General features: G+C 35.2%; 1 protein-coding gene across 9 annotated transcripts in view; it reads right to left on the bottom strand.

Annotated features, from left to right (window-relative positions):
• Positions 1–7,300: 7,300 nt before the first annotated feature.
• Positions 7,301–23,263, bottom strand: part of RBM26 (RNA binding motif protein 26) — a 53,140-nt gene continuing 37,177 nt past the window's right edge. For all 9 annotated transcript variants that reach the window (XM_080612584.1, XM_080612592.1, XM_080612588.1 and 6 more), the window contains 6 exons: positions 22,903–23,073; positions 18,955–19,059; positions 16,444–16,653; positions 14,622–14,708; positions 12,521–12,634; positions 7,301–8,970 (listed from right to left, as the gene is read on the bottom strand). In XM_080612584.1, coding sequence (XP_080468710.1) covers positions 8,881–8,970; positions 12,521–12,634; positions 14,622–14,708; positions 16,444–16,653; positions 18,955–19,059; positions 22,903–23,073 — 777 coding nt within the window. In that variant the 3' untranslated portion in view covers positions 7,301–8,880. The remainder of the gene's footprint in view (positions 8,971–12,520; positions 12,635–14,621; positions 14,709–16,443; positions 16,654–18,954; positions 19,060–22,902; positions 23,074–23,263) is intronic.

The following is a 23,263-nucleotide window of genomic DNA, read 5'->3' as shown; positions in this document are numbered from 1 at the left end:
ATTCAAGTTATAAAACCGTAATTCAGTGAAGACACACAAATGATATTGTGGGAAGTTCACCAATATAAAATTGCAACTACAGACCACATTAACATGTTAAAAGTTAACAACATCTAATGATGACTTATTTTCCTTCATTTTTCCCTATATTTCAACGGGAAAAAAAGCGCTCATTTTCATTCTACTATATTGCCGATATCCTTGCACAATTTCTAATAGGAAAATTATTTTGTAATTTGGGTCAGGCAGTAAGTCTGCTGACCAACACTTTGCATGTTAACCACCTCTCCACTTCTGCCACTGTAAAGACTACTGCTGTTGTCCTTCGCTTCTTAACTCACATTTTCCCTTGACAGAACACTCCCACAGATAAATTAGGCTACATCACAATAATACATCTAAATACATAATGGACAGGATATTGCTTCTGGAAACAAGTAATTCCAAACTCAAAAACCAGAAAATACCTTTTTCAGACTACAAAAGGTAGCTTTGCAAGCTGAAATTTCACAACAGGAAAAAAAAACAAACCAACAACCAAAAGAAAAACACACCACCAAAAAAAACACCCCACCCCAAAACGCAAAGCCAAAGCAACAGATGTAGTGTTCAGATACCTGAATATTCTAAACAAATATCCACCAATTACTGACTTAGCATTTTAAAAGCAGACAGATTTCCCTTCACCTCCTGAAAGACACTAGTAAGTACTCCTGAATACAGAAGCAAAAGAAGTTTTCTATTCTTTGTGTAGAAAGATTAATCCATATAAAAAGTGTTCCTGTGGATGAGCAGTTATGGTTTTATATCCAGGCCCATTCAACTATTGGAATAATGCATGGAAGCAAAGTTTTCAGGTATGAGCAGGTGGTATTTCTCTTCATTGTAAGAATGTTTGAAAGACAGTCAAAATTTCAGTTACTCGGATAAAGAAAGTCCACCTTTGTGAAACCTGTACTGCACAACTCTATACTGCAGCAAATTTTTCTAAACATTCTCAGTTGCTGCTTACTGGATAGTTCTAATCTTATGGTCTCGATAAAATTGCAGTTCTACTTAATTTCATATTTCTTTTGTACTATATAGGACCTATGGACCTATATATGGCCCACGGAGGTGTTTTGAAAACAGCAGCCATGAGTTTAAGATTGTAGAACTGTGCAAATAAATAAACAAACAATATCCTACCACTCTCCCCTGTTTTCTAAAGTAAAACATTACCACAGAGAATGCGGATGGAAAAATAGAACTAAAAATTGTATCAAAATACATACAAAGATTCTGTGTCTCTCTTATTTGCTTCCAAACTGGTAGAAGTAGCATATGGAGTATATACAATTTTAAACATTACATATTATAATATATATATTAAATACCTTTCTCAGAGCATCAGTAAGGTAGATGTTACTCATCTACTGATCTGAATGCAAACCGATAATTGTGGCAAAGAAAACAAAGTAAGTTTTTCAACAGGAATCTCTCTTCTCACAATCACTTCTCACAAGGTTTCCGTCTTTAAGTGAATTCAAAGATACTGACTTCTTGGAAGTTTTCCAGCCTTTTATGATGTCTGTCCACAGGTAATGCCATAGCTGTCATCTTGTGAGGAAAGAGAGAGCATACAATCATCTCCACACAGCTGAATTTGAGAGTTAGAAGTAGTGTAGCAGAATTTGTGATGCCTCAGCACTTTGATATCGCATTAATGATTGAGAGGGAAAACAAAAGAACACAGAGCAAGTCACATATGCTTCCTGCATGATGTTGGCCTAAACATGATCTGTGTGCATGGACATCGCACATTCAGAGTTCCAAGAGCAGAGAAGCATGGCCTACCAGTAGCTTCCTGATGCGCTCAGGCAAGATAGTAACAGACAGTAAAAGGAACCTTTGAGGATGAGCAAGTATTTCATATCATAGTTGAAAAATTGTTTCATGTACTTACACTGCACCAGTTGGTGGAGCTACAGTAGTAATTCTTTGATGTATTTAGTGTGAGCCTACCATAAAGCAAAGATAACCGCCTACAGTGGTGAAATTTCTTCATACCATGTTAAGTTGGCAATTTCTTTTATAGTTTGTATAAGAAACGTAATATCATCTGCCATTTCTGCCTCCCCCCATCCTCCAGCAGTAAGTTTTAGCTTTCAGTTCACTGCATATGTGCCATTCCAGAGCACAAACACATGCTTAACAGATTCATTCTTATGAAAAGCTTTGACAAACAGGATGGAGCTACCCAAAGTTTTTTATAACTTCAACTGTAATCTATCAAAAACTAATTCAACTCCCAGAGTAGAAAAGGAGATGGATATATGCCTCCTGCAACACAGAAATGTTCTTCTGTTTTATTCAGATTTAAACACCTCGAGTCATGTTTTATCATTGGTACCTAAATCCAAAAAAGAAGTACTTTGTTACAGTTCACATAAATAGAATTCTTGCTGACATAGTAGAGATGTATACAGGTTTATGCAAGAAATGCAAATATTAGGATGAGAACTGAAACAGGAAAAATATCACAGAAGTGTTGAAATGGGAGCAAATTACTTCCAGTTATTGTGTTTCACTTGTGTAGCCATAGTGCCCTCTAGCAGCTGAAAGAGAAAACACAGAACTTTAACCCAAATAAAAAAAAAAATTACACAAAATCAGAACTTTTTTTTTTTTTTTTTTTTTTTTTTAACAGAGAAAGGACAGTTTGCAAATGTGAGGAAGAACATTTCTTCATGTTAAAACAAAGCACGTTAATGGAAAGGGCACTCGGCTCAGCTTTTATGCGGCACAGTTCTGCGGAACTGGGAAGCTTTATAAAATAAGAGTTCTTGTACCCTCGAGGCATTTCTGTGCTTCTGTAAATCTCCCCTACACCACACATGCATTAACAACATGCACACGTTTTTAGCAAAAGGATATAGATTTTTACATGCATAGATCAACATACGTTTCTGTCAAATCTGTTTTCTCTGCAAGGAGGAAACATTTTGGCTCAAACATCTTTATCACACAAAATTCTGTGCAAGATGACAACTAAATTACTACCTTTAAAACCTAAGAAACTTTTTTATTTCCCTAGAGAGCAAATTATTGTACAGAGAGAAGAGTTAGTGTGCCTTAGAGCTGGGAAATATTCTGTCTAGCTGCAGATCATTAGGAAAACATTTGGAGAAGTTACTGTTTCTTTCTCTCTTTAAGAGAACACTAAGAAGCAGAAGTCATTCTTTAGCAACTGGGAAATGGTCATCTGCCCCATCTGAGTTCTGAGGCCTGTAAATAACATTTCTGATTTGAAATAATCTCTATAGCTTACCAGAATGAACTGGAACCAGTTTGCTTCCCTAGGCCCCTTTCCTTTTTAAAGGAAAGTATATGCTGGATAATATAAAAATATCTGAACATTTAAAGAAAAATTTTACCCATCAAATTGCTATAAAAAATATTTATGTGAAACTGCAACACAAAAGAATAAAATAGCTAAAAGAGTAAAAATGGAGTTTTACCCTCTCTGCATGCAAAAGGTCAAAAAAAGTCTACTGCAGATGTTTCTCAGAAAAAACAAACTTTGAGGAGTACTTGCCTCAAATTTCTTACTCCCAGTTGCCTACAGGGAAACACTGAAATACAGTTCACCAACTAGCACAGACAGATTTGCTGAATGTGGTATTCCAGTCTCTGTCAGAGAAAGGTGAAAAACTGATTTAGTCAGTTGTGCTAACAAAGCAGGAAGGATCTTGGAATTCAAGAATTCAAACTGTAACATCAAAATTACCATAAACTACCAGGGAGTCAGATGAGATGATTTTCAAAGACATCAACTGGTCTCAGGATTGCAAGCTTACTGCAAAAAGAAGAAGAAAAAAAATTAAATTCAACTTCACTCACATGGATGAAGTACCATCATTCAGACAAGTTTTAGCATTAACATATATAGAAGGATTTTACAAATAATGATACATTAGGGATTAAAAAAAGAAAAATTCCTAGTGGAGTATGTTCTTGGAATCCCTCTCATTAGTGTTCCAATTAGATCTAAAGAGAATTTAAACAAAAGACCAAAACCACCAGTCTATTTTTGTTGCAAGTATTTTTGATGCAAGTATTTTTGATGTCTACACATTTAGAACATGGTTCAGAATAAAACACATAAAGGCATATTAAACAAAAATGAAAGTAATTGTTTTATAAACCTACAGTATTTAGATAACTGTAGGTTATGATAACTGTAGGTGTGACAAGCACACTAGTGTGCTTATAAAAGTCTACATGAGTCCACAAAAACTAAGTGTTCATTTTCACCAAGGATCAGTTTTCAGCTGTATCAGCTCAATTGAAAGAAATTTATTTTTTTTTAAGTCTTGAAAAATAATTTTTAGTTGGTCTGAGTTGAGGTTCAATGACAGCAATCAAGTGCTATAACGTCAACACAATAATAAGCAGCCCACTCAGAATTCCATGATGAACAACAAAAACTGTTCAGCTTTTCATACTTAATTACCCTCGTTTTCCACAAGCTTCAGATTTCCTCTATTTGTTCCAGTTGTTCTAATCTTAATTTGTTAATGGTAACAAGTCAATAATTGTAACTTGCTATTTGTATAAAAGGTAAGCAATATTGGATTAAATCTGACTTTCTTTAGCTGCAACATAAACACCCCAATGTTGAATTACAGTAAATGAGGTGCTTCTGTGGAGTTCTACCCCTTCATGTTATTTTGTGCATTAGTACAACACTAGTATACGACTAGTAGAAGGGAAAAAAAAAAAATAGAAATCCCCCATCCCTCCCCATCTATTTTTGCTGAAAACTACTAGTTCACAGATCAGTTAAAAAAATACAGGGGACATCCCAAATAACTGGAACCAAAACCAGACTCTTGTGGATCTTTTTGTGCTCTTTTATGCTCATGCTGTAACCAACAATAACAAATTAACCATTCCAACTACAAAACCCCCAAATAAATGTACTGTTATTAAAAGTTATCCAAGGGCTGACAAGAATACTAAGCTCAAGACAGTTTGGGGACCTCTTCCGATGGCCAACAACAAAATCAGGTCTTTTATATCAGGTAACAATCACACTAAGCTGCTCTCAGATACTGAAATTACCTGGATAATATTTCTTTTTACTTCTTTTCTAGTTAATTAATAGAGATTTTGTTCAGAGTATGATTTAGAACAGAAACCTATTTTAGGTGTCTGAAAGTTATATGACTATTTTTCAACAGGTGTTCTGTTTAAAAAAACGGACCTGCTTAGACTTGGTTGTAAAGTAAGCCTTCTACCTTCGCATTTAACTGGTAAATACTGTATTTCTCGAATGGGTTTTCCGATTTGAAATAAGTGAGTTTTAATCACATAACAGTCTGAGTTGGAAAAGACCTTAAAGAACAGCTAGTTCCAACTCCCCTGCCACGGGTAGGGACACCTTCCATTAGATCAGGTTGTTCAAAAGCCCATCCAACCTTGCCTTTTGGAAAATAATGAATACAAGTAATACTATAGCCATAAATAATGCTTCAAAAAGGAATCCTTGTTACTTTACTGTTTTGTAAACAGACTGTAATATAGTCTAAACTACTGACTTCCACTGCTTAAAAGTTTTTGTAGTTCGACCAGATATGGTATACTATAATACTGTCATTGAACTAGATGTCCTATCACATTATTCAAGGCCTTTAGCATCTAGCTGGAAGAGAAAATACCTTCTTACAGGTTTACCCTTTTTTCTCTCCTAGAAATTTTCAAAAGCTGTCTGCAGAAAACCAAGGTAACCCCACTGCTGGTGTTTCAGACTAGGAAAATCCATTTGCAGAACTGTTAAAAGAAACACAATTCAGGTAATCACTGTGGCAGCACGCTTGAGAACACATTCCGAAGAATCAGCTAAGTAAAGAAAGGAATGAAGTCAGCAGGATATTTGGTTTGTTGATTCAAACAAGTAAGGATGCTGCTCTAGGTGACAACAGATTTCACCAAAGGCTATGCTAGTGAGGATCTGACTGAACCGAAATGACAAGAAGTTGGCAAAGGCAGTAGCAAAAAAGGGAGCGAAGATCTAGAGAAGTAATACAGAGACATAGCAAGCCGAAAAGGAATCAAATCAAGGAAGTAATTTGATAATGACAGAAATATGCACGGAATCCACTTAGATTGCAACTGGGACTCAATTTTCTGATGCTGAATGGCATACAATCACACATTGGTTTCAACTGAAACAAGTATTTGGGGTTGCTTTTAAAGCAAGAGTAAACCAACCCATTCTGATCCAGGTGGGTTTCCATCATTCAGTGTCACAAGGTGACAGCACGGGACAAAACACACCAGTAAAATCTCCTCAACACCTTTCATTGACAGAAGTTTGAGGGAGGAAGGTAGTTAAAAGGATTTTAAAAGGTTTTGCCCCCTTATAGATAGACCAGGGTGCAAAGAGTTATTAATAAATTAATCTTGCATGGATGTGTTACCAGGCTGAATTCAAAACAAAAAGGCAAACTTGGAATACCAATTTTAAAATTATGTGATACATCAATTTCAGATGATTCATAAGAAACATCCCTGTAAAGAACACACCAATAGTTGCCATTAGCTTGTGTTGATTGACTGCAGCAAAAAGGCAGGTTTGAGCACCAGACAAAGCATGCCACAACCACTGCAAGGAAGCATGCACAGTCCTTTTCTGTGCTGTACCTGTTCTTTAAGACACACAAGAAACCTTCACCTCCCCAGCTGTTAATCTGGCACCCTTCAGATGCACTGAATTATTAAGAAAGTAAAGTAAGAAAGCTTGTACCTAATTCAGTGAACTAGAACAGCTCATTCAGAGCACTGGATAAAAAGGTTCTTAAAATATTTTATTTTACCTGAAATTCAGTGAAAAGAAAATCAATCTCCCAAATACAATTCCTTATGGAAGGATTTAGAATGTACTGTAAACAAGCATGGCAGTCAATTATGAAATTTCAGTTTAAAACAAACTATACAAAAATGTAAATGCATTTTTTTTCAACAAGATATGCACATACACAAGGACTTAGGGAAAAGACACCCAAACAAAAAACCAAAACCCCCTAAAATCAAATGAAAACAACAAAAAACCCCAAACAAAATGAAGAAAAACACACAAAAAAACCCCCCAACAAACAAAAAACCCCAAACAAAAAACACACCCCAGAAAGCATCAAACCAGGATCCAGGTTTCAAAACCTCCTCAAATAACTGAAAAGCACAGAACAAAAATTCTACAGCCAGGGCAATTCTCTCCAGGACACTGCTTCTACTTTCCTCCATTCCTATTTTGAAATAATACAAAAATAAAAATATACTCTTAAGTACTATCCCCTGCATCTAGTCGATAAATTAGATAGTTAGTGGGTTTATGCTTTTCTTATTAATGAGCAAATGGGAAAAAGAACCCCTCTCCCACCCCCAAAACTCAGAACAAAAATAAACCCCGCCACTTTAATACTTAAATAAATGGACTGTCTTTTGAAAACAGACCAGCAAAATGCCGCTGAATGGGAATAAAATTGTCTTTCTGGTAAGAGAACCTTTACTGCCGAAGACTGGGTCGTTCCCTTTTTTTAAGGGAACAATGTTCAGACCTCACAGAACATTCTATTGGAAAGGCCCAGTGAAGTATTTCTGTGGAGTATACTAACATTTCTTGCATGTGTATTTTTCAATGGTGAATATATGCTATAGTTTTAACTCAGTATCTACTGGGTGTTACTCCCAATATAGAAATAAACGTAATCAGAGCAATGCAGGAATAACAAAGGCGCATAATTTGTGTAGTCACTTTTTTTTAGAATACCTACCAAGTATTCCACTTCTCCTAATGAATTTTTCTGAACTACATTTCAGTACTGCATATATTTCTGTGGGCTCAAATTTTCTTCTACAGTTGCACAGTGCAGGGATACAGAATAAATTCCTTATTGTTGGAATATTATTCTATTTAGTGTTCGACTTAAATCAAACAGTTTAAAATTCAGAAGACATCCAAAAGCTTTTATGCAGAGTACACCTGTGTTAATGTAAATGAAACACCATTACATTGAGATTTTCTTTTATATTCAATACTATTTTAAGGTAGGTGATAGTGATTAGAGCTCCTTTTGTGAATATGGGGGTGGGGGTTGCCATTTGGAATGGTCTTTTTTCTTTTTTTCTTTTTTCTTTTTTTTCTTTTTTTCTTTTTTTTTTTTTTCCACTTTGAAGGACCATTGCCTCAGCTTTTTTGGTTATTGCTTTTTTTTTTTTTTTTCTTTTTTTTTTTTTGAAGACCATTCCATTTCTTTATTTTTTAACATCTTAAAGTCATAAGGACTTATATGCAAAGCAGTCATACACTTTATCATTAAAACCCATAGGTAAAATACGTACACAAATCCAACAAAAGGCTAGTACATAGTAAAGCCTAAGCATACTACTATGCAATATTATGAATACATAACTTTAGAGACTTCAGTTTAGTACTGTTATCTATTCATTTCTGAAAACATTCACAAAGATTTTAAATGCAAATTTTCATTCCGTATCTGGAATAGAACAAAAATTATCTATGTTATAACAACTTCTGGTCATTTGTGTTTGACCAATTCAGTAAATTACAAAGAACCCAAAGAATTCTGTAACTTTCTGTAGAACTATGTAATAAAAACATTGCATATGTTCCTAGTATGATGTCTTTAGCAATCATTTACTGAAATGTAACTCAAACATCAATCTTTCAAAACGTATAACTGACCAGCTGCATTTTAGTCTACATCTGAATTCAACTTCATCACAAAACCCCTTTTAATACAAAGATGCAGAAGTATATTAGGTAATACTAATGCAACACAGGTGCAGTTCTAGCATTGTCATTGATTAGTTGAATCATCTTCTCCATGAACGAGATTCATTTTCCTCCTCCTCTTCATCATCATCTTGAAGCAGTGAGTCATCCACCAAAGATTCTTCCTGAAACTTCAAGAGAAAACAATACTCTGTTATGTCAGAAAATGTTAAAGATCAAAAAGCAAAATACAACTCTGTGACTCTCACAATTTAAAAAGGAAAAAATATATGAAAACGTAGTAAAGCTCAAAAAAATACACTATGTATATATATTATATAAATGTATTAATAAATGGCAAATTAGACATGTTTTTTTCTTTTCAATGGTCTTCAAAATGACATATGCACCTCGTACTTAAACAGCTCTTTTTGGCATGTCATTCATGCCCAAGCTGCAATGTTCCCATGGAACTTAAGATGCTATACTTAAAAGTAATGTGAGTTTTCGCATGTTTCACAGAAACTATGCCTCTTTTAATTCAAGATCTCAATCTACCTGTTCCACAGAAAAATAAAAGGCTGAATCTGAGACAGTTTGATTCTGGCAGCTTATTCAAGCTTAACACCAATATAAAGATTTAAAATATGGGGGCAGGGAGACAGGTATTTACAGAATTTAGTCAAACTATATTAGTGTATTTTCAATTCCTTTCAGTAGCAACATAGTAACTTCATAGACTTCACAAAACTCTGAACATTTCAGGTCAAGAATTTCAGGCTTGAGAGAGGCAAAGTTGAAAGAACTCCAGAAAAAAACAGTGCGTTGTTTTGATTTTTATTTAGACACAGGGGTGTATAAATAAACTATCCCGCCTCAGAGCTTTTTTGGCAACTGCACCTATCATAGCAATTTCTGCACTAGTGAAACAAAGGACTAAAACACAAGGATGTGTTTCCTTAGAAAACCCTCCCAGCTGCTCTGTAACTCATAGCCTTCCTTGTTTATTCTTCTTGTCCCACTGACTGTAGTTTTTTAGCTACAGATTTTCCAAAGCCAACAAGAGGCATGAAGGTTGATTTGTGAAGCTAGGGAGCCTTCTGGAAATGTGAACATGTAGGCTGAAGAAAGCCTAGAAATAAGCCTTCTCTCACTCCAGCAGGCTCTTTTTTTAAGAGGCAGAAACCATTATTTTTATTACTTTTGCCTATGGAAAGCTATTTTAAAAAGCAGCTCTGTTGACACCAGGCCTGTCTGTCACTGTATGCTTGGGTACTCTAAGCCAGACTAAACCACAGCTTCCTGAGGACTTAGCCTCTTCCCGTGGTGTCTAGATATCCAGCAGGCCAAAATATGAGAGTGCTATCAAAAAGGAGGAGTCCTGGGCAGCACACAATGCAGAACTCTATGGTGCACAAGGCTGAGTGGCAGTAAGGATGATCAAAAAACTTAGAACAACTTCCATATCAGGGAACAACTACAGGGACTTGGATTTCCTGGCCTGGAGAGAAAGTAATAAAAGGAAAGTATAACAGGAGCCCCTATATGTAAGTGTCTCAGAGACAGTGAAGGAAGAATGATTGTCTTGTTGATGCAAGATCAGGAAAACATCAAAATTAAACACATAGGTGCTAAGTCCAATATAAAGACAGTTATTATGGATAGACATAGTTGAATCGAAGCATTCCCTGTTGCAGGACACTATAGATGCTATTCCAATTTCAAAGAAACCAGACAAAATAACAAAATAAACACCTATCAAGGGCTTTTAACTACAGAGACACCACAACCCTGATTCAAAAGGTCCCTGAGCTGCAAACCACTGGTAATTAAAAGCTTTTCTCTACTTAAATGTTTTATACCATTCCTAGACATTGGTTGTTGACTCAGTAGAGTCAGCTCCTTCGTTAGGCAATCTGGTGTAGAACATGAAGCATCTAGGAAGATTAGGTTCTTTCATAATTAAGTGGCTACTGAGCAGGGAATTTCTAGAGCATACAAGTCCAAAAGACCTACTTCATATTTTCATAAACAGATCAGGAGCCGTATTATTAATAATGTCACTCCACTGAATGATCTAGTCCCCTTTTTCTTTTCCCCCACCAAACATCAAGGTACTTGGCTTCACTCAAGTCTTAGGCCCGCTACCCCACTTTTACATAGTATTCCTTAGCTGAACTAAAACGGTGGTTTAGGCATGGAAAAAACAAAGAACTTTTTCAACTGTTTACAACACCTAATATAAAATGAAGTTAATAAGTAGCATCATGAATTGTAGGCATGCAGAAACTGAAGACATTTTATACATATGAAGAACATATGATGGAAATTCAGGTCACTGACAGTAAGAACCTACCCCGCCCCCTACTCCTGCATAAGTACCAAGTTTTAAAAAATAAAACTATGTAAAATTTCTTTCATGTAATTGGTTGAGCTTCAGCACATGAACATAAAACTTCCCGAACTCATCCATCTGGGACCTGGGGAATCATAGCATTATACTTCAAATACTAACTTAAACAAATGCTAGAAGCAATACAAAGCTCACAGAACGAAAGAATGGCATTTAAATGCAAAATTTCACAAGGATTATTGCATAGAAATCCCTCATGTAAAGAAACCTGGTGAAGGTTAGGAGGACTAATTTAGTTGTAAAAAATTGAAATAAAAATCCAATCTCATTACAGGAAGAAAATAGGAGAGCTACATGTACTTGGCTTGTTTTGAGAATAGGAAAGGGTCAGGGTTAAATACATCAATCACACCAAATAAAAATAAAAATAAAAATAAAAAAAAAAAAAAAATCTTTGAATGCTGGGCCAAGTAAGAATCAAACAACACTACTAACAAATATACTGGTAAACTAACATTTTTCTATTGCACATTTGCTATTGGCAAAGATTTCAGCAAGCAAAAAAATACAAAAGCAATGATCAGCTGGGTTTGTAATCCAAGATCAATTCCTATACACTTTTCACAAGCATAATTAGCCGAGGAATAACTGTAGAAACAGTCCAGAGACAAATAAAAACAGTTAAAGAACAGAATCGGATCTCAAGAAAAGAGTTAGAAAAATAAATGGTCAGGAAAAAAAACTCATAAACCAACCAAACAATAAAAGTAAGTATTCTAATAATTAAATTATTTCTTAAATAACAGTACTACTTCTTTTAACTTCAAGTTTGAAAATCTGGAAACTTTTAGATAAGCCCATCAATTTATGAATTACAGAAAACAGTCCCATGAAATCTTTTCCCTGAGTTTTTTTTTCCATACCTGATGACTCCTGCTAAGGAGAATAACCATCACCTAAAATAGAAGTATCCCACTACCACAAACACTTCTCAGCTGACAAGGCCTAAGGTATGTTCAAGAGTTTGTAAATCTGTCCTTTCAACTCTGCCAGCGCAGCTAGTGCACGTTGTTTGTTACTATCTTCATTCCCTTTCCTCTACTACCAACACACCAGAGGTCTCCTCCTACACTCAATGTCTTCAGGTAGGGTTAAAAGATGAGTGCCTCTGCTGTTCACCTGCCAGTGAATCTGTCCTTTCTTTCCTTTACACAGCTGAAGTGTTTGCATATCCCTATGTGCCCTGCCTTCATTATGCAAAATGGAGAACTCTCAGTGGTTAGCTAATGAGACCTCTCAATAAGGCAGACTCCTTGCAGCAACAAACACTATAGCAACGAGCTACATTATTTCATCTTAAAGTAAATGAAAGAAAAAAGCAAGCTTACTTCTTCTTCATCAGGTTCAGCTTCTTCTGTTTCAAGAGCTGACAAGCTAGCAACAGGCTTGTTCCATGCCAACTTTAGCTCTTGTCCTTTAAAACGAGATCCATGAATTGCAGCCTAAAACAAGTTTAAACATTTTAGTTATATATTCTACACATATATACATGTAGTCTTTTGTCAAGGGAAAAAGTAACTTCAGTAATACTTAAATGCCAGAAATAAAACAATAGCCAGCTTTTTCAGAAGAAAATTCAAGCTGTAGTATGTTCATACTGAATTACTGTTAATAGGTTAAAACTAAACAACTTTATTCACTGCACATGGAATTCACACATCATTTCAGAAAAATTATCAAAATATATTTAGAAGAAAAATAGCTTGGAAAACCATAAATCATTTGGTGATGTGGGCAAAATACTGAACCAACACCTTCTAGCTTTTAGTGCTATCTTGATGGTTCTTCACCTTTCAAAGATGGACACAAAAATGTTAATGCGCAACTTACTGGAAGATGTAAGACATCCCACAAGCAAATGATTTAATATATTAAAAAAAACACAAAACAAAACCAAAACAACTAAAAAAGCCCCTTTGTGATTACAATTTAATCTACGGGCAAACGTTCCACTTCCTGTAAAGCCATTGTAATTGAAATGTAAAAATTTTTAACTTATGGGATATTCATGCCTTTCTAAGTACCAGCTGCATTAAGTGGCTGCTTTGGAAATAGTATGTTCAAATTAAAGTAACATGAATGAGCATAAATCAGTGTTAGCAACATTCCGAAATAACCGTCATAGTCACAAAAGATTTATAGTACAATCTGAAAGCACAGCATAATGTGAAATGTAGAAACAATTACATGTTCAATGACATCTGAACATGAATTGTGTGATATTAAGGTCCCCAGGTATAAATTTTAAATCTGTACATATAAATTTATGATAAATTTAAAAGATTGTATGCTTATTAAAATGCAGCTCAGGAGCTTTTTGTCCATGGTCTCATCACAATGTCACACAACTAGAATTTTTAAAAGTACTTATACGTGACACTCGGGTCCAGAAACAACTTGTAATCTTTAGGAGAAATTACTACTACATAAAAATGCAACATTTTACAATTGGGAATCCTCCTCTTCCTTTCAGGCTAGAACATATGTATTCATAAACTGTAGACCTATTTTCATTTAAGAAGGTAAAATATTGACTGCATTTACCTCACAATTGGCCTCAACAGAGGTTTTTAATGTTTACCTTCTACAATTTCTCCAATTGCCAGTCTTAAAGTCTGCTTTAGTAGTAAACACAGAAATTCCAGTAGAAGTACATATTTAAAACTATCTTAAGGAAAACACAGATTTTACTGTATTTGATCAAACACAGTTTTCACACAATTTTAGTTTAAAATTGAAGGTGCAATTAGACACAAAGCCATTTGACAAAAGTTTTAATGCTAACTAGAATGTGGCCACCTCAAACATTGATCATTCAAGAAAAGAAGAAAAAAGAAAATCCCATCACATCAAATCACATTTACACTATCACAGGTTTTCACAGAATCATAGAATAGTTATGGTTGAAAAGGACCTTATGATCATCTAGTTCCAACCCCCATGCCATGGGCAGGGATGCCTCACACCAGACCCTGTCACTCAAGGCTCTGTCCAAACTGGACCTGAACACTGCCAGGGATGGAGCATTTTCAGGCAAAAGAAAATCCAACTGATCAAAAAAATGAAACAAAATATACAGGCTCACTCTGCAGGATACTAGTGAAATTTCAGGAAGACTGTGAAGGTACCAAGTCTCCAGGTGGAAAAAACTGGTAATTAAACCAAGACATCCTGCTATCAATTCTCAAGTGTTTCTCTTCTTTTCTCTCTTACATCCTGTCCTTGAGTATGCTACAAACATCCTAATTTCCTAAGCATTTCAGTAATATGCTGTTCCGATAATTTGTTTAATCTAGAATCAAACTTCTGTGTCAAACTTCTTTTAAAATGTTTAATTAAGCAATATTACATTTAATCAAATACAGAAGTATAACATAACTAGAAAGTAGGTGAATGTTGCAGAGTATTTTCAACAACGACTTTACTCACAGCTTCAGCTTCTGCTCTTGTTTTAAAGGTAATCACTGCATGAAGAGAAGAGTCATCTATCTGGCAATCTTCAATGTCACCATATTGCTTTTAATAAAGAAATGCAAAAAAAAGCTTAGTGAAATAGTTCTCCACCTCTGAAAATGCTGTCCTAAATCAAAAAAATCACAAATTTAGAAAAGTGCCTTTCATAGCTTTAATGTCAATTAAGAGTACTTGTGTTTGCAAAGAATACCATTACTTTTACTCGCATTTCTAAAACATGAAAGTGCTGTAGTCTCTGGACTTCCATATTGTAAACATACAGGTATGAAGTAAAATTATGACAGAAAAGAGGTTGTTCTGCTTCAATACTTCTCTCTTGAACAGAAAGAAGGTATCTTGAATTCCATTAATCTGAAACTTTTCCACAAATAATATTTATTAGACACAGGGACTGCAGAAAAAGTTTCAAAACTGAAATTATTTCAGCAGCTTAAGAACCTGACCCATCTATTCCTGTAATGGCCTCTCTACTATTGCTACCTTTAATGTTCCATCTCTGTAAGCTGCAATACCAAATATATCTGTAGAGGTAGAGTGCACTGCTGATGTGCAGAGCTGTAGTATCATAACAGAAACAGAAAATACAGCTACTATTTCTATGGAATTTGGAGTAAGTTTAAACCAGCTAGTGCACAGCCTGCAAAATGAAATAATTTACATTTTTTCTCAATTTTATACTACTAACACTGTGAATAGAATTTTGTTTTTGTTTGTTAAAAATAGTAAATTTAATACTGCAATAAAGTATAAGAAAACACTAAGTTCTGAGCAAATTTATGACCATAAACTGACACCACTCAGCAACCTTTTAACAGTGGCAGATTTTGTCATCGTTATAGTCTTTGCAGAGAAGAATTTAATGAATTAAAAAATACGAAAAGTGACCAGCAAAATTTACTTTAGCAATAATCACAAGGCATATTAAATCACAACATAATGTTGTAGATTAAAAATAAGGTTTTTTCTTATACTCATGGAATTTGGTCTCAGAAACATCCTATGGTTGATCATGTGATTGTACTATTTCATTTTAAAGTTACATGTTCTTAGCCTTATAAGGAAAAGTTTGTAAAGTCATTGCTCAGAAGTCCAGTCCTGCATACATTTCTATAGAAAGTACTTTAGTTCCCCTTCAGAACTCATAACCAAAACCCAATGGGAGGGGGTGGCAGAGTGGCATACGAAGATTCACACAACTTACATCACTAGATATTCTTCACATTTATTCCACAAAATAAACAAGTTTCCTTTTATTATAGCCTTTTTTAATGGAAAGGGTTTAGAAATGTGTGTTGATTTCTCCATTATTTTTGCAAATAAAAATTTAACAAGAATTTTCAGTGAAAATTTTCATTAAACACTTGTTAAGGTACTTCAATGAAGATCAACAGGCGTCACAAATTTAAAGTTTGGCAAAGAATCAGTCTTTTTCCTCACCATTACTCCTTCTATTTCTTATACCTAAAAAATTATAACAATTTCAAAAAATTCTGAACAAATAAATATTTCAAGTCATTACTTTGTATTCCACATTTCCTTTTAAGAAAAATAACAAGCCTCGTAAATGCTATGCAGTTGCAGTTACAGCTAGCTGAATCAATGGTGTAATTTCTCTCTGTTTCACCTTTTAGAGATGCATCTTTTTTCCATGAACAGGTATATCATGCTGAAGATTCATAACTAAATAATATTCCCAGATTAACTGAATCAAGAGAAAACAAATCCTTCAACAGAAGAATGTCATCCAAAGAACAGAAAAAGTGAAGTTGCCACATACCGCAAAATGAGGAAGAAGATCTTCTCTATCACTCTCTGTAAATGCAGAGATTTCTAATGCCCTAGGTCGATGATCCACAACTGCATGCACAGGAACTCCTCTGCCTCTACCCCGGCCTCGTATTCCTCTACCTCTGCTACGTGATGCACCCCGACCTCTTGCATGAACCCCTCTACCACGAACTGAAGAAAGAATCCCTCGTTTGGCAGCCTAAGATGTTTATACATAACATATTGATGTATTAAAATTCACAATCTAAATATTTAGACAAACTTACAAACATATAATCTTATCTTTCCTATAAACACCTCCAAACAAGACTTAAAAAGAGCAGCTTACAGGTCTTAAAATAACAAAAGGTGAACGTGTTAATAACACCGAAAAGCCAAGACTGTGAATAATTAAACAGATCAAAAATAGAATGAAAAAAGGAAAAAAGAACCAGGTATTAAAAACAGGTGTCAAAAGAGCCCTTATCTGTGAGGCTAACTCCTCACAGAAGAAAGGAACTGCTGTACAATACTTGCAATTTCATTAGCAAATTTCTTTGATGTAGTGACTAACTCCTCAATTTGTCTCTAACTTTGACTCTTAATTGTCTCTGAACGTCCAGCCAGGACTTTTATTCTGACCAGAATTTAATACAGTGTAATAACTTTTGGCCACACAACTGTGAGGTAGGAAACAGAGGCTCTCACAAGTGCCTCCAAGGCCAAAAAGCTTGGCTCTACATACTTACTAATTTCCACTCCCACCTGTGTATCCCTTCTAAAGAACTGGCATGCACTCTCCAAGAAAAGTCAAAAGGCCGATGGCAGTATCTGACAGCCATTTGAAAAATAATTTGCAAAAGTCATTGTAAGTTTCAAAAAAGCACTTTCAAGGATTTAATTTCATCATTTATAACAAGAAAAAAACATTTTCAGCACAAACAGATCTGCTACAGGAATAAAATGTTAAATGAAATCACTGTAACAATGTTTTTAACATACCCTACTGTGTTTACAACTCAAGTACTGATAACAGTACTTTAATGCATGCCAGTGATATTACTCATAAGCAGCTCAAATTTGTTATGGCTTTATTCCTGAAATTATTTAGATAATTTTACAGTAGTATGTAGTTCTGTAATTCACTGTGTGTGTGTGGGGGGGGGGTGGGGGGTGTAGTAAAACGTGCAGGTTCTGGTGGTTTTTAACATTTTTAAATGGTTAAATGAATAATCCAGACAGTTAAACATTATGCTAACTCAACAATCAAGCTGTATACTGTTTGGGTTTTCTCACAGCAAAAGCAGGGTCACCTGGAACAGAACAGCAGGCTACAAGGCACAGAAGCAACACGATTATTGTGGCAGTTAAAGTCACAAAGAGAATGTGTGAATAAAGTTTTTCCAAAGGATTTGTAGGAATTCTGAATAATCAAACAAATATCAAGGGGAAAAAACTCATAGCCCTCCTGCAAATTATAGAAAGGATACATCTTGTGCTGTTCTCTAACCCTGGTTTTCTCTATCTACTTTGATCACTATTTGCGAAAGGTTTCAGAATATACCTTTTACTAGCATTTTCTAAAATCTACAATTTATAAATAAGCTTTCAAGACACTTTTGAAATATTATTCACCATCAGAATATATATCAGAATATTAACATAAGCTTTTTTGTCATCTCCACTGAACTGGTTTGGCTTATTTATAACCCTATTTTCAATTACCAAAGCTGCATTACAACTTCATTTTAAAGTAAGATTTTAATGCAACTTAGCCATAGGTATGTGCACTGTGTTCATATGTAGCTATACATAAGACATGACCAAACTTCATTCAGACAAGAGGGATTTAAGCGACACAGGAGCCTGCTTAACAATAAAAAGAGATAAGATTATCATGCAATTAAGTATCTATTACACAGGTAAGCAAGACAGTGCAACAAAGAGCAACACCCACAGCATTCAGAATTTCTCAAAATAAGACACACATGAAGTATCTTGCACAGCTTTTGCAGTTTTTTAAAAAGTATGTTTCTAAATATTGAGCACTGCTTGAAATATTGTTTCTGCTTTTGGTATAGCCTCCTTCTCCTGAAACCAGTGCTGCAATATTATTACTTTTGGCACTTCAATGTTTCAGTTAATCTTAGAGTGGATGCTAACATTTAAGAATAAAAGATCAAGCAGTGTTTTTTAACTCCTCTATATCAAACACAACACCACCTACAGAAAACAATTCAAAAACACTCCAAGCTCGCAAGGAAGTATTACTACCACAAATCTGTGGAATATCATGTCATGTAATAGTTACAGAACTTAACTAGATTAGCCATCAAGCTTGAAGACAATACTATTTCTCTACTATCAGTGGAATTAGAAGCTATTTTTTTAAAACATAACTGCTAATTGCCTCTATATACAATATTGCACAAAAAATAGTTTATAATGCAACAGGTGAGTTAATAAACATATATGAAAATACATTAAAAGTCAATTGCTACAAAAGAAGAGACAAACATACTTCCAGCTGCAGCTCTGTATATTTTCGTCTTAATTCAGTAACTTCCTCCCCAGCTTGCATCTTCTTATATAAATCCAGTTCAGTATCTAGTAACTCTTTCTGCATCTAAGAAAATGTTATGGTAAGTTATTAGGTTCCACAGTTCACATTCTCTACCGAGGAAATAACATTCTGTTAAGACCCAAGATTCTACTGCTACGCCCCTATGAGCAGGCTATTTCAGAAATACACAGCAATTTAAAGGTTGGCCAGGGCTGGCCTCCAAGTAAGGTACCAGTCTGCCACAGCACCTCTATCTGGAAAACAGATTCCTAGACACTGTAAGGAAAGGGAATTTGAAAACTAGATGTTGTAGCTTCCATAAGGTTCTAAACTTAACCAAGTTGTGACTTATCAGTTCACATCACAGCTCTACCTTTGCAGGTATACTGCTTACTATGTTAGGTTTCCACCCTCAAAAACAAAGTACAAGTTTAGGAGCCTTCTTGGCTTGGGTGTGTAGTAGCAGGTTTCTGAGCTTGCTGATGTTAAACCTTTTAAAATACCACACAAAGCCAAAGCCAATGGAATTTTTTCTAAACTAGAGATAAACGAAATAGAAAAAATGCAAAATTACATGATAGTGATGATGAGATAGAAAGACATTCTACAAAAAAGAAAAAAGCAGTACAATTATGAATACGAAATCTATAATCAGACTGGAGAATAAGAATTTATCACAGTTCCATAACGCAAAAGCACAAACAGTAGTTCTGTTCAGACCAGTAGAAAAAAAAAAAAACAACCCAGTAACAAGACCTCCGTTAATAAAAGGCTGGTCTCTGATGCACTCAGTTACCTTCCAGCACAAAGTACCTTAAAAAAAAAAATCATTAGAAAGTTCAAAAACATGCCGAAAGTCTTAGAAACTGAAAGGTGTCTCTGAACCCAAATGTAGACATGTTCACTGCAACCACTGAGGTGCAGGTTCTGGTACAGGTTTTATGTAACCATGAATATTTTATTTGAAGTTCTGTTCCAAATAGAAAACTTTCTACAGCAACCAAATGTTCAAGTGACATCACAAATGAAGGATAAAATTATAGATGATTGGTAACAGTTTTACATTTATACCCATTGATTCAAAACCACAGCTTGTAATGCATTCAAAGGCTGGTTTTCAAGAGATGAAGGTTTCACATTGTGATAGTTGGAAACCAAGTATCATCACTGAATGAATGTTGTGTTGGTTTCTTGACCCACACCCTCAACCCACCCACCCCTCCACCCCCCCCGGAAGCTTTAAAAGAAAAAAAAGATGGATTATTCAACTGACAAATTATTCAACCGACAAATTATTCAACCTGACCCACTTTTAGCCCCATTCTATGATTATCTACAGCAACCAGATTAAAAAAAAAAAAAAAAAAAAATCCATCACCTCCTATATAATAGTTTTCAAAGTTCTCACAATTGGAAACACTGTTTCTCTCAAATCTCACTGTGCTGCAACACATCAATGACATGGCAAACCAAGGACTTCTGAAATTTAGTAATGACCAGCAAGCATCTAAAACTGACAGAGGGATCAGGCCAAGTCAGCATGGGTTCATGAAGGGCAAGTCCTGCCTGACCAACCTGATTTCCTTCTATGATAAGGTGACCCACCTGGGCCAGGAGGAACCTCCTGCATGTCAACAAAGCAAAATGCCATGTTCTGCACTTGAGGAGGAATAACCCCAGCCACCAGTATAGGATGGGGGCTGCATAGATGAAGACGACCTGAGGGGTCCTGGTAGCAGGAAAGAAGTTCAACATTAGCCAGCAATATTTCCTTGTGGCAAAGGTGGTCACCAGCCTCCTGGAGAAGAGCACCACCAGCAGGTCAAGGGAGGTGATCCTTCTCCTCTACTCTGAAGCAGTGAGGCCACAAATGAGTGCTGTGTCCAGTTCCAGGCTCCCCAGCACAAGAGAGAAGTACTGGAGAGAGACCAGCAAAAGGCCACGAAGATGATTAAGGGACTGAAGCATCTACTGTATGAGCAGACTCTGACAGAACTGGGATTAACTTTGAGCAGGTGGCATGGGGGATCTTATCTACATGTATAAATACATGGATGAATAAAGACTGAGTATGAATGAATCCAGGCTCTTCTCAGAGGAAACTGGTGATGGAACAAGACAATCCCCAGAGACCCTTCCTAATCTCAACCATTTCTAGCAATTTGGTGTTAGACAATTTTCTTGTCCATTTCAAAAATTTACTGGAACACTCTCTGGGTAAAATAACTGTTATGGGTTAAAATGCTACATTGAAGTTTTCTGATTTAGTTTTCAACCTCCTTCTTAATTTCTATGGATCTGGATTCATTTCCTTGCATGTGAAAAACTTATAAACTATTTTCTCCTGTTCAAATTTATGAAGCACTGTACACCTCCAGTAGAAGAGTACTCCTCAAAACCACGAGGCTTTAACAATAAAACGAAACTTTAAAAATACTGACAATTTCTAAGACTGTTATAGTTCAAATTCAGACAGTGATTTCCTTCACACTTCTCAGAAAAGTTCTCTCACCAGACAACATCTACTCTCTCTCAAAAACAAAATAAAAATTACTCCCTCATCTCTAAAAAAAGAAGAGTTTAATCTTATTATAGCAGGTCCCGAATTTTGGGAGTATTACCCTTAGTTCCCCCCCCAAAAAAAACACAGTAGAATATTCCACCAAAACTGAAATTGTTTTAAGAGGTATAAACTGACTTCCAGAAATAATAATCTATGTCCATTTTTATGATAAAAATATGCTGCTTCAACTTTTCCTAGATAACAATGTAAGAAGTTACTGTAAATATATGACATTTCAGTACTATTTTTCATATTGCTTTTAAAAACCGTACATCACTAATTTACACTGCGCTTTTAATGCCTACATTTCTATGTAAAATAAAGCAGTAGAAACGCTGCTTCAAACTGAGACTTAATACTCCATTTAAATTAAATCTGGGTTGTAATGTCGCAACAGATTTTTAAAAAAAGAATCACGAACATTGCAAGATTGAGCATTCTGAAGACTTAAGAACTGAAAACAGCAAGAAAAGACTTTTTTCTTTACTGAAAAATACACTGTACAAAAATTGCTCTTTTATTAGCATGAACTTCCTCACTTGATAAATCAAGAAAAGCTTGTGATATATTTACAGAACATTAATCAATTTCTTAAAACATTATTTCTCTAAGTCTTTCCTAATTCTTAATCACCTTGTGACCTGCTTAGGAACAAATACTTTATAAAAAGCAAAATACTGCATTTTAAAAAGGTAATACAATTGCATCTTAAAGCAGTTGGGAAACTGGTTAGAGGCATATACTAACACAAGTGATAGTACAGGGGAGAAACTCCTCTTACAGGTACAACCCAAACACGGATAGCCAAATAAAGGAATACTGACCAGTGCAACATTCGATCTAAAAAGCTTAATATACTGAAACATTCCAGTGACATGAAAAGCCCCGTGACATTATGTACCAGGACAGTAGTCAACTAGTTTCATGAAGCAGTCTGTTTTCTGTATTAAACCTCATCAGAAGATACCTGTGTTGCATAATGAAAACCCTTTTGCATAAGAAATTCTACTTTCATGATTTCTATTAAAAAAAATGTAAAAAGCAACAGATGATACACAGAAGATTCAGTAAGGAAAAAAGAAGTAAGATTTATGTTTTGGTTTTTTGATTTTCCAGAAGATGCGATACCTGTGTAACAATGGGTAAACATTTTAGACAATGGCATAGTTTTGAAATCAACTATGTTAGTTTAAAAACAAGGTAAAAACAATCTCCCTTCAAAGATGACTTCAAAATTAAACCAGTATGGCTTTAAATACTGCTTAGGTGGCTGCCTGTTTTTAATTCTGCTGACATAAGCATGTGAACTTATCTTATTAAAAGGCTGACCAAAACTTGAGTACCTGAGTCTTAGTTTTCATGCTTTTTAAAGGAGTCCCTCCTCCTGGTGATACACCTTTTAATTCGTCCTTTAACTTGGTAATGCTATTAGTCAAAATTTCCAGTGTTTTCATGATTTCTGCTTTGTCTTCTGACTTCATGGTTTTATTCTTCTCCAGCTTTGAAATCAGCATCTGTTCAATTCAAGAAGATAAAACAAAATGTTTTATACTTAGCAACTACTACTACAGATCTATTTTCCAGTACTCAGTATTGCATTACTTTTGTTGTGATCGTCAAACTCAATATATAGGGCCTTTAACAGCTTATACCAAGTTAAAAATTTTGTCTGAATCTCTGACTATTTGCTAATGAACATCTGGT

This window comes from Psittacula echo (assembly GCF_963264785.1).
Source record: "Psittacula echo genome assembly, chromosome: 3".
Lineage (NCBI taxonomy): Eukaryota > Metazoa > Chordata > Aves > Psittaciformes > Psittacidae > Psittacula > Psittacula echo.
Note: the sequence above shows the minus strand (reverse complement) of the source record. Positions and strands in the feature narration are given on the sequence as shown.